Source organism: Pogona vitticeps, chromosome 1, assembly GCF_051106095.1.
Source record: "Pogona vitticeps strain Pit_001003342236 chromosome 1, PviZW2.1, whole genome shotgun sequence".
Taxonomy (NCBI): Eukaryota; Metazoa; Chordata; class Lepidosauria; order Squamata; family Agamidae; genus Pogona; species Pogona vitticeps.
The window spans coordinates 46,277,454-46,289,984 of record NC_135783.1 but is presented as its reverse complement, the minus strand read 5'-3'; the positions used below and the strand labels follow the sequence as shown (position 1 = coordinate 46,289,984).

Here is a 12,531-nt window from a genome sequence, read left to right as displayed (position 1 = left end):
CTGAAGTTTGTTGATGTGCAGCTGGTAAGTCTGGACTGTCCTTCCCTAGACTGGCCTGTCATAAACCCTAAGCCAGAGTTCCTGGTTTGCACTTCATGATAAGCAAGCCACACATGGCAGCTCTGCAGTTTGTTTAGCTGCTCCTGCTTACAAGGATAGTCAAGTGGGAGCGACTGAACAGCGGGCATTGATACACTGCAGCATCCCAACAGCCCACCATCCTCGGCCAAGATAGCTAATTGCTGGGCTGGCAAGGGAAGATTAAAGTGTTCGTCCAGCGAATCTCACGGACACTGGATTGGATAAGGCTGGGCTAGGAGTCGACTGGGGAACACGGGTGAATGTTCAAGTTCATAAAATGTAGGCTTAAAAAAAATAACAGCAACAAAAAGAATAAATCGTGATATAGAAGTAACATAAGAACATGAACGGAGACACTGTGTTCTAGTTGCAAGCAAGAATCAATCATGAATACTACAGAATACGATGGATGAACTCTTCATTTGCTAGAACTGTTGAGTAATGGAATTAAATGAACTCTGAGAGAGAGTGGCCCCACCACTCTCACAGGCATGCTTGATATGGACACGGGAGAGGGCCTTTTTGGTGGCTGTTCCCAGGTTATGAGAGCCTTTTCCACGGGAGACCAGGCTGTCCCCTCTTTTCTGTCTTTCCATTAGCAAACTTGATTTTCAGGAGGCTTTTAAAATGTAAACTGCAGCCGAGGAAGGAAGTTTAAAGGGCAAAACCTTATTTCATCTCTTTTAAATGTATGTTTTTAACTTGCCTTAGGGACGTGGTGGCGCTGCAGGTTAAGGGTTAAACTGCAGAAGCCTCTGTGCTGCAAAGTCAGAAGACCTGCAGTCATAAGATCGAATCCATGCAACGGAGTGAGCTCCCGTCGCTTGTCCTGGCTCCTGCCAACCTAGCAGTTTGAAAGCATGTAAATAGGTACCACTTTGGTGGGAAGGTAACGGCGTTCCGTGTCTAGTCCCGCTAGCCACATGACCACGGAAGATTGTCTTCGGACAAACGCTAGCTCTGTGGGTTGGAAATGGATGAGAACCTTGACCTTTACCTTAACTTGCCTTAGCAGGATTTTATTTTGTACCTTCGAATAATTAATATGTTTAACAGGTTTTTTAAAAAATAATGTGAAGTGTATATGTGTAATTATTTTAATATTTAAAAAAAAAACATCTGTAAGCTGCTTTGAAACCTATGAGGAGAAAGGTAGGGTAGAAATTAATTAATTAGTTAATTAATTAATTAAAGCTAACAATCTACAAACCTACTAAAGACATAATGTTTCGTAAATACTCAACTGGTAATGGTGCAGCTAAAAAATCTTGTAAATAAATAAATAAACTGATGTTCAGTTTGAAAGATGTTAACAGTCCATGTTAATTAAACATTTAGATCCAAAATTCCATGGTATCTCTGTTGCGAAATATTTTCATCAGTACACTTAATGAGTTATCCTTGTTTTCATTTGCCAAAAATGACCCAATCGAAAGCTACAGTTGCCACATAAATAGAAAGAACCAAAGATATTTTCTATACTCTGTTGGCATTCCTCAGTCCCGATATACCACCCTTGTCCCTTCATCCCACTCTAATTACAAGCTCAGCCATTATTCTTTGCTCTAATTAAATAGAAATGATTCAATGCTTATATTTATTAACATACAATGGTAATATTGATGTTTACTTCTGAAACCCTTCTCTTTATTATTTTTATTGACTTAATTTTTTGTGTGTATGCCAGAGATTGAGAGCCACCTTGGGGACTAATTGTTGTTTATTCAACTTCTATTGACTCTGAAGTCAAGTTTTGTAACAAACTTAGAAATAAAATGAGAATGGACAATAATTATTATCTGGCATAATGTCAATTTTTAAAAAAATTAATTGAATCCCAAGACGGAAGATCATGCCCCTGGTGATTTAATCATAAGGTATGTTGGATCCTTGATAATTTTCTTCCTGTTCATTTAAATCAGCCACAGACTGCTTTTGCAGCTATTTGGGTACATGGAAGAAGAATATCAGCTGATTGCTGAGTTTTTCTTCTCCATCCTATATCACAGACCAGCTGTATGATGGCCAGCATTCTACTGGGGTTTGTGTAAGGTTTGCATAACTTGCTGTCAGAGTACATTTCAGTTGTGTGGTTGGGCATGTGATCAAGTATGTGACTGAGATGCGCCCAAGTACCTTATCAATTAGTCAAGGTAAGTTATGCAAACCTTATGTCAACAGCAGTGGCAGGGTCTCTGAGAAAGTGCAACTGCTTCCACAACATTCCATGCGCACAGGGCTGCTTGCACAGCCATGCCTTCCATGATCTTGCCAAACAGCACAGCCATCCGTGCAACAGTTCTTCTACGCAGAGAAATCCCTGACAAGACATTGGTCACAGAAATATATAAAAGAAATAATACGGTGGATGCTCTTTACATGACTTACCAGATACCTGGAAGAGGCAAGTTGCCACTCCCACATCATTGGAGATGCTACATTCGTAGTGGCCGCTGGTCTCTCGACTCACACTGTCCACTTTATACTCAGAGTAGTCCTGCTGCTCTGTAGGAGGCACTGTTAGCAAGCTCCCATTAAAGCGCCAGACAGCCGTGGCCACCTTCATAGGGCTCCCCTTCAGCATGCTACAGCGAAGAGTGATGCTGCGTCCCACAGCTTGCCGTATATCCTGGAAAACTGGCTCCACGACTGGAGGAACTAGTGGACAATGGAGGAAGAAGAAGAAAAATGTATCAGCCGAAATAGCAGTAATCAATGCAGTCTGAACAATGAATATAAGAATACGCATAACTTTTCTTAGCAGCCCACCCTATACTGTTGGTTCAGGGAAGATTAAAACTAACTCTTCATAACGCATCTATTGCTATCTGCCAACAAAGGACCCATTATGAAAAACAGTAACGCTCTCTAATGTGTTCAACGCTGATGTGTCAGATTTCAGGAGGAGATTCACTCCCAGGAAAATGGCTCATCTTGTGCAGAAGTCAATGTTATGCCAGCACAATTTACGAACAAGCTGGTTTGGGTTGTCAAGTTTGCCCATTCATCGACAATCAGAAAATCAGTCCCTTGGCCAGAAGCATAGAATGTCAGGACACTGGTGTTTGATGGACAGCTGCGTGAGAAAAGGTTTTTCTGTAGATTCAGATGCACATCTGTTGGAGCTATTCAGTGATGGGCTATGTAGTACCAGCACAGATGAATGTCTTTGATTCCCTTAATTGCACAACAGAAGGACTATTGCCTTTAAGAGTTAAAATTGGGTAGGAAGTTCCCAAACACTCCGCACTGCATTTAACCAGCTTAATTAATTACTCAGATACTGCTTTTGAGACAAAAAGAAAATAGCTCCTCCTTCACCACGCTGCAAATTGTGGGCTTGAATTTGGTTACAAAAGTCTTCAATAAACTACAAAGACTTCAGAGAGATTAGTAGAATTGTTTTATTGCCTTTGTTCAGAAAGAGACTCATTAGGAATACCGAAGAGAAAAGGAAGGATGCTCCTTGAGACTTTTCTGTCCTTGTGTCCATTATTTTTGTCTTAGCCATGTAGCCTGAGAGGACTCCTTTTTGTTGTTATTATTTTTAATATTTTTCTTCATTTCTTCTAGTAATCCCCTTAAAGCCTTTGTACTTTACTGAAGTCTTCTGTAACCAAATTCAAGCCTACAACTTGCAGCATCAATGAGTAAAGAACTGTTTTCTTTTTGTCTTAAAAGCAGCATCTGAGTAATTAATTAAACTGGTTAAATGCAGTGGGGTTTGCGTGTTTTGGAACTTGCTTCTCAGTTTTAACTCCTAAAGTTACTAGTCCTTCTGTTGTGCAATTAAGGGAATTAAAGATAATCTTCTTTGCTGGTACCAATAGAAAGTTGACCAATAACAATTGATTCTCATTATGCCGTAAAATGGATCAGCTGGTACAAGGTGTATCATGCCAGCATTGCTCATAGAATGGGCAGAGAAACTGTGGCAGCAGGTGGCATTTTTGGCTCCAGACACCTCTATCCCACTACTAGAATCCTCACATATTTCAACTCAGATAACATAGACCTTGAAATGGAAAAATATCCCAACACTGCTGTTTCTTAATTGACTAATCTTATGTATGTGTGGTGTGCCATCAAGTCAATTCTGACTTATGGTGATACTTTCTAGGGTTTTTGAGGAAGAGAATACACAGATGTAGTTTACCATTCCCTTCTTCTGGGGGCACGCTGGCACTGTGCAGCTTGCCCATGACTACCCAGGCTGGTTCTTATTGTAGGAAACACAGTGTGGAATTGAACTCCCAACTTCTAGCTTTGCAGCCAAATACCAAAACTGCTAAACTACCAATAAATGGCTAGTAAGCCCTGACACATTAAAGAGCAAAAACAAACAAACAAACAAACATTCCCTATCTTCATTAGCTAATTTTTTAATTTTCACAGAAGAAAATTTATTTTATAGAGTATTTATGTTTTCCACATTTCTAGGAAAAAAACCTCTTGCTCATCTAATCTTTACATAGCAAAGCAGAGCAGCTGATAGCCATGTCAATCACGAACACTGAAAAATTCAAAAACAAATATAATAAAATCATTCTTGGCCCCCAATATGTTGATCGGTTTTTCAATGAACATGTGTCAGATTCTGTCAAACTTCCCAAGCTCCTCTCACAAAAATGCTAACAGCTGCCTAACCTAACTGAAATACCACAGTCTGCTGTTGCTTGCAATGTCTGTTGCATCCCAGAAAAACAAATGAAAAGGATTCTTATTTACTTATTTAGGGATTTTAGCTTGCTTTTCTATTCCAGCATGGCATCCAAGGCAGCTTACATTATGCATATCTTTAAGTACATAGCATGATAATAAAAATCAAAGCACCATTAAAATAACAAAGAACAGACTAAAATCCTGCAGAGGAATGAAGATAATTAAACAAAAAATGGCTTCAAATACACCAGAAAGCTATTACAGGAGGCAATAGTGGCAAATGACATAAATACCTCAAGGCAGCAAGACCACATTCTGGGTTCAACTACATAGAAAGACTCATCATCCTGATTCCTGCCAACTGTGCCTCAATGGAAGGTGGAACACAGACAGACCTAGTTGATGGGAAGAATCACATAGGAGATGGTGGTCTTTCAGATAACACATCTAAAACTATCTAGTGATTCTTGACCTGCTAAGAGTTCCATAAGAACTGTTTACTTATCTGTGCATATATGCGGTTGCTGTACAGTTCAATAAAACCACAATTTTTCTTAACCTGGGACAATTAAGAACATGAGCCGTGCTGGGTCAGACGAAAAGCCTACCTACTATTCTTACATTCTATTTCCTGTAGCAACCAGCCAGATCCCTATAGAAAGCCCACAAGTAGGATATGAGTGCAACCACCTTTCCCCTTTACTGCTTCCCAGCAATTGCTATTCAAAGGTACGTAGATAGCATGCCAACTCTCACTTTACGGACATCCTGCTGAGGTTGACATGGATCAACATGATGTTCTTGAGGTGACTTCAAAATCCTAATTTTAACAAAAGGAAATATTTCTCTAACATCCATGGAAATCACAGAACAAAGGAGAGCAGTCCAGTTTCCTTTATCTCGTTTGCATGCTTTAATGTAAGTCTAGATGACATACTGGTGTGAGGACAGCGACAAGGACACCCCTGTCCTTGCAGGAGGGTCACAGCACCTCTTGACCCCCAGGAAGGACTTTGCTATGGCCAACTCCCCCATAGTTATAGGAAGGGCTAGTTCAGAGTCAGTAGTAGAGAAAAGGAATAATGAGGATGCAGAAAATATTAGGGAAGGGGAGGAGCAACCCCTGGAGGAGTGGAGAGGATAAAAAAGGGAGGGGCAGCAGGTGGTGAGGAGGACACATAGAAGGATGCAAAGGAGGAACGAGACTGGGAGGCCTGTCACGCAGAGTCAGGGGGAGCTGTGACAGTGACAATGAGTCTTGCGAAGAGGTAGAGAGGGAGGAGCCATGAACCAGGGAGCTGATACAATTACATGTGCCACCCAAGGAAGGCAAGAGAATCAGGTGGGCTAAGTCCCCTTGGGAATCTTCCTTCAGGGGAGAAAGAGTATGGAAAAGAGAGCCGAACAAAAGCACAGGAAGGATGGTGTCTCTCTTCTCTTTCGGGACTGGAGTCAGCACCAAACAGACCATATACCTTCCAACTAGGAAAGAAAGTGGATGGTGATGGCAAAATCACCCTTTTGTTCAGGGCCTCATGATCACTATCAGCCACCCCTGCTCTGGGCCTTGTGTGTATGTTGCTAAAGTTGCTTCTAGTCATTATTCCCCCCGTCCCAGTTCAATAAACCTTTTTTTATTAACCACACTCTGCCTCTCAGTATGGAACCAATACAAGAGAATGGATAGGTGGGGCATCTCAAGGCCGCTGTGGGTCTTCACAGTTGGCTTTGAGTTCTGAAAGGTGCAGAGTATACATCGGCTGTGCAGATGTCCACTGATCAAGTTGTGGTGTATACATAATCCTGGTCTAAAAGGTGTTAGGATGAGAAATACTAGGAATTACAAATATCAATCTCATTCTCAACTCCGCCATTAATTGTTTGATTCTGTAATGCTCTGATGAATGTGAGCATTTGTTTTGTTGAATACATGGAAAGAAAACTGGCTAAGTACACCCCTTACTTTATATTATAATTTATAATCATCATGCAGAGCCCTAGCATTAATCAATCTCAGCCCTTTACAAGGAGGCACAGTAGGGATCTGAACACCCAACTTCTGACTCTGCTACCAAATACCTAAACCACTGAACTATCCAGCACTTCTTTAAAAAAAATCTTAAACCAGATATTGAAACCACTGAGCTACAACATAGAAGAACCAATGCACATATGGGACACATATATCCCATATGTGAGGAGCTGTGAGGGTTCGGTGTGAGTCGGGTGCAATCCTGGTTCAGGCGCAAGAAATACAGAAGGCGCCGGTTGCTAGTGCAACATGGGAACTTTTATTGTATTATCCATAAACAAACTAGTGTCTTTAACTAAATTTGTGTCTCTTTCTCCATCTGCCAATGGGGCAATCAGGGGCTTCCAATCTTCAGTAACAAAAGGATTAGTATAACTGGTATTCCAAGGTCCCGGTAGGCCCATAAGGGGCCATTGTCTTAACGTAGTGGTCACTGGGTCCGGTATTGAGGGAATGGTCCCTCCTCGTAGAACATCATCCCAGTGGTGTATCCAATACTGACCATTCCATCTCTTCTCCTCTATCTTCGTCTCTAGAACTCTCTATGCATTCCTCTTCCGTTTTTCCTCCTCTACTTTCTCCATCTCCTCTCTTAACTTTAGCCTCCACTTCTCTCCAGTAGGAAGGACGAATGGGAATGGCAGATCTTCTTTGGTAATCGGCCTCTACCCTGGGAACCTTGATTCTCTCCCATCTATTGGTCCAAGGTTCCTTTGTCCAGATCCATTCCCATCCAGGGGGTAAGGGCTTGTTTATTTATTTATTTATTTATTTATTTTATTTCTATCCCGCCTATCTGGACATATTAGCCCACTCTAGGCGGCTTACAATAAACTCCCCTGGCCCTGCCTCTCTAATTCTACCATCCTCCTTCCCTTTTCCTAACTTTTCTTCATATTTCTCCTTTATTCCCATCCCTCTCGTACATGACAGTAAAGGTTCTTGTTCTTGTTCTTTCTCTTCTGCCTGTATACCCTGCTATTGGTCTATTTGGGAAGTGTCCCTTCCTTCTGGTCTATCTCTTGGGTCAAGGATCGATGGTCCTCCAATGTGAGGAGCTCACAGGAGCAATTAATTAATTTTATTTAACTTTGTTGTTATGTGCTGCCAAGTTACCTCTGACATATGACAACTCTATGAACAAGTGACCTCCAAAATGTCTTGTCATTGACAGCCTTGGTCAGCAGTTGCTATAGCCTCCTTTATGAAATCAGTCCAATGCATAATTGGTCTTCCTCTTTTCCTGCTGCCTTCAACTTTTCCTACCATTATTGTCTTTTCCACTGAGTCCTGTCTTATTTGACCAATATATATGAAAAACAGGAGTTTTAACTTGTTAGGCATATACTGTTAGAAAAGAGGTGCTCAACTGTTGCCTTCCAGAGGTTTTTGAATTGCATCTTCCATAATCCCCCACCATTGGTCATGTGGGCTAGAGCTAAAGAGATGTATGGGGGAAAAAAAAAACACCGAAAAGCGAACAAAAGCTTCTGCAAGGATGCAAGTGCCCCCCCCCATCTTAGACGATGTGGACTTCTTGGTATGTTACACAGGTTGAGTGTGTTGCACTTTTCTAGATTCTCAGCCTGAGGTTTCTGTCAGCAGGGCGAAGTAGATCAAGCACCATCCATAAATAAGTGTGTACTGTTCCTGGGGTCATCTCATTAGAGACTGCATTCAACGAACAACAGGTGTCTTTGCTGAAGGCTCCCCTCCTTCAAAGATATTAATCAAAAGAAATGGAAAAGTGAAAATCAATTCTGTCCTTAAAACCTGCTTTGGACTCTTTAAAAAAGATTCACCTTTGAGGGAGCTGACCTTCAGGCTTTTAATCCGAGTCAGTATGTGAGTCGGCAGCATCATTAATTGAGCGCAGAGACGAAAAGGCCAGCCACACAAATTGACTGCCTGCTCACTTCAATAGGCTCAGGCCAGGGTGACACTGTTTCGAACATGGACTGTACTTCCAGGATAATCTCAGGTGAGTTGGTACAAAGAGCTGGTAACCTACGCTTGGTGTTCTCCAGAGAGGTCCTTGCATTTTATGAGCTTAGTCGCCAACTAACCAGAAAAAAAAGACTGGGACTCTCCTATGGCTTGAGATGAAGGAATCAGTAGATGATTCTTGCTACAGCATGGGTAAACTAAGGTATGCTGAACAAGTTATTCTGAAGAGCACAAAAGGAGGAATCAGTATATGAGGAATTTGGAAGTCAAGCTTCTCAATCACAGAGCTTGGAAAATCAGCTTTAAGGACAGTGAGTACAATTTCATACTGATACCATCAATAATTGAGTGGTGACAGATTGATGGTCAAGAGAGAAGATAATCATCTTACCATTGCTTGGTTATGAATGGCTTCAACATATTGTGTTTCCCCGAAAATAAGAGACAGGGTCTTATATTAATTTTTGTTCCACAAAACACATTAGGGCTTATTTTCAGGGGATGTTTTGTTTTTTTCATGTACAACCATCTACATTTATTCAAATACAGTCATGCCATCTTCTTCTGGTTACTGAACAATAGTGGAGGACAGGCTTTCACTTAACTGGGGCTTATTTTTGAGGTAGGGCTTATATTATGAGCATTCTGAAAAATCATTTGTTGTTGTTTAGTCGTTAAGTCATGTCCGACTCTTCGTGACCCAATGGACCAGAGCACGCCAGGCCCTCCTGTCTTCCACTGCCTCCCGGAATTGGGTCAAACTCATGTTGGTAGCTTCAATGACACTGCCCAATCATTTCATCCTTTGGCATCCCCTTCTCCTCTTGCCTTCACATTTTCCCAACAGGGAAGAGAAGTCTTCTCTTCTCATGAGATGGCCAAAGTATTGGAGCCTCAGTTTCAGGATCTGTCCTTCCAGTGAGCACTCAGGGTTGATTTCCTTCAAAATGGATAGGTTTGTTCTCTTTGCAGTCCAGGGGACTCTCAGGAGTCTCCTCCAGCACCACAATTCAAAAATCATACTAGGGCTTATTTTCAGGTTAGGTCTTATTTTCAGGGAAACAAGGTAGTATATTCATTCTTCTGAAAACTAACTTTCTAAGCTAGAAAGTCATCGGTGCTTCATCAAAGGTTACCTCTTATGTGTGAACATTGAAAGGTAACTGAAATCAATGAAGAGACATGGTGCATAACCATCATAATGTAGCCCATTCGCCATCTTTTTGTCATCTGATTTTAGTTGCAGGTGGCCTTGCTTGTCCATAGATTGTCTTAATATTTAGCATTTACTACATTATTTAGTTTTATGTTGTGTTATGTTTGTTTCATTTGACATGTTAACTGTCCTGAGTAGTGTTTACCTCTATATAAGACAGATAGACAAACAAACAAACAAACAATAACCATCTACTATAATACCCCTCCCCTTCCACTGAAGTACAGGAGGATGAGTATGGCTTTCTGTTACTCTGTCCTTTGCTGATAGTGCTGAAGAAAACAGGTTCTGAATTTGTTGTTATTGTTGCTGCTGCTGCTGCTGTTCTGTGCCTCAGTTAATGAAACAGAACTGCTGAATATGGATTCAGCATATACCTCTGAATACCACTAATTCCTTGGAGGAAAACGGTAAGAAAAATGATGTACTGTTGTGCCTTGTCTGGCCACACAACCTTCCTTATTATGGTGAGTTATAACTTATTTCTATTTAATCAATAGTAATTATTTATACATTTGCATGTCCATATATGAATCAGCACATGCACATTCTATGCAGATATGAGTCTTCCCTTGGTCACATGACACCAGTAATCCTAATGAGAATCGTGATAGTGGGAAATGGCCAAATGCAATAATCTCACTTACTGATATTTGTTAGGTTCTGAGACAGAGTGCCGAACACAAGTCATAGAAAACATTACTCTGCTTGCTTCTCGTTACCCATGAACAACAAACACAAGTCATGCTGCCTGGATATTGAGAAATTCAAATAAAGAATCCTGTAGGTGAGCTTTTCACTATTCAATGGTCAATGGCTGTTCTTGCTTATTCTTCTTGAATTTGAGAATTAAGCCATGAAGCAAATGTGGCAAGAGGCATTACAAAAGGGTGAAGAGGCCAGAGCATCTGCCAGGTTTCAGAAAACAATATGCCTTCCTCAGACATCTTAACATTTTGCTGCTTCAAAAACAGAGGGTAAGGCAGTTCACCTCAGCAGCAAAACAATTTTGCAACAACACAAAGCATAATAATTCACCTATTCTTCAGGAACAATCCAATGATGAACTGAACTTGTGTGTGGCCTACTCGACTATGCTTAGCAGCTCCTGAGCTCCTCGTGTGAGAATTCACATTTCAGGGCAGATTCCAGAGTTTTGTGATAGGAAACAAACAAGGAAACAAACTACCTCTCTATTTCAGGAAAAGAAATCTGAAGCATGTGGCAATGAGGGCAAGAGCCAAGCAAACAAGGGCAGGAATTGTCAAGTGTCAGACATGTATCACCGTGCCTCGGATAACCTTTCCCTTTCCCACTTTTACAAGATCAGCAATTTCTGGTCTTATTCTTCAACAGAGACAGCACTCTGAAATGCAAGGGTCACTAGATCATAACCAAGTTTTTTAAACGCTTCCAAAAAAATATCTATTTTTACTTTTGTAACAGGGAAAGCAGAAACCTGTTCACCAAGCAAACAAATTACAGCTGAAAGCTTCTGTGGGCTACGTCCCACTAGACAAAGTTTGTGGCACCTGATTACCAAGTGTTTGGCAATTAGATGCAAAGATAACCCTTCCATCAAATTTACCAGAGAGACAGTGTTCTTGATGATAGCTCCCCAGTTGTAGAATGTCTTCTCCAGAAATGTTCACCTCATACTAATAAGAAACCATTCCAGAAAGAATTTAAAGCTCATTGGCTGTTTTTATGATGTTTTATGATTTTGTGGACTTCAATTTGTTGTCATTTATATTTAAATTTATATCATCCCATTTGTCTGGCAAACCAACTGAGAACATTACTGAAATAAGTTGCAAAAATAGAAGGCTATGCAAAACAACAACACAAGGAAAAATATATATATATATATAAGTGGGGTGCAGTCTAAGGGAAGTTCTTTATGGTGTTTTATGACCATATCATTGGCCTTATCGTTGGCCAAGCTACCTGAGAATCTTGGGAAGTAAAATCCAAAAGAACCAGAAGTTCAAAGATTCCCTAAACCTGATGTGTACATGTACACACACACCTTTTCTTAGTTACTTTGATCTATATTGTAACCTAACAATTTTCACATGGTTGCTGTCTCAGTCAATGTCTCCCAAGGTGAGTCAGAAAGGGGAAAAATAAAAATAAAAAGGTAGCAAAAACAATCACAAAAGTCTTTTATCCTGTTATGTCCCCACAGTTCTGCTTCACACAAGCTCTTCTAGATTTTCAAAGACCACGGCAGGAACAGAAATATTAAGTTCTGGAGGTGGAATTTTTTCCCCCTAATGTACATTTTTCACCTTCTTTATTCATTATTGAAACCTCTTTATTTTCATTTTGAAAAGTTACTGTGTTGATCCGCTACCGCTATATCTGTACACAACTCATTTAAGTATCAATGTACAATCACTAATTTCATCTGCTGGTTTCTTCTAACAGAAGAAAAAGCTTTAACAATAAAGTGGAGCCTAGATCCTTCATGATTCCTGCTCAAAGTTCCTCACTATTGCCAGTTGTGGTACACTGCAACAAATTAGCAGTGGAAATGTAGGGCTAATGCTCTCTGCTAGTAATATACCAATCTACAGTTTTTCTGGTTCGG

General features: G+C 40.6%; 1 protein-coding gene across 8 annotated transcripts in view; it reads right to left on the bottom strand.

The window, feature by feature from the left end:
- The window catches only part of MDGA1 (MAM domain containing glycosylphosphatidylinositol anchor 1), a 379,759-nt gene that overhangs the window by 164,817 nt on the left and 202,411 nt on the right, over positions 1-12,531 (bottom strand). For all 8 annotated transcript variants that reach the window (XR_013540404.1, XR_012084138.2, XM_078383035.1 and 5 more), the window contains exon 9: positions 2,470-2,739. Coding sequence is in view for 6 of the 8 variants with exons in the window: in XM_078383035.1 (XP_078239161.1) it covers positions 2,470-2,739 (270 nt within the window). In the remaining 2 variants the exon portion in view is untranslated. The remainder of the gene's footprint in view (positions 1-2,469; positions 2,740-12,531) is intronic.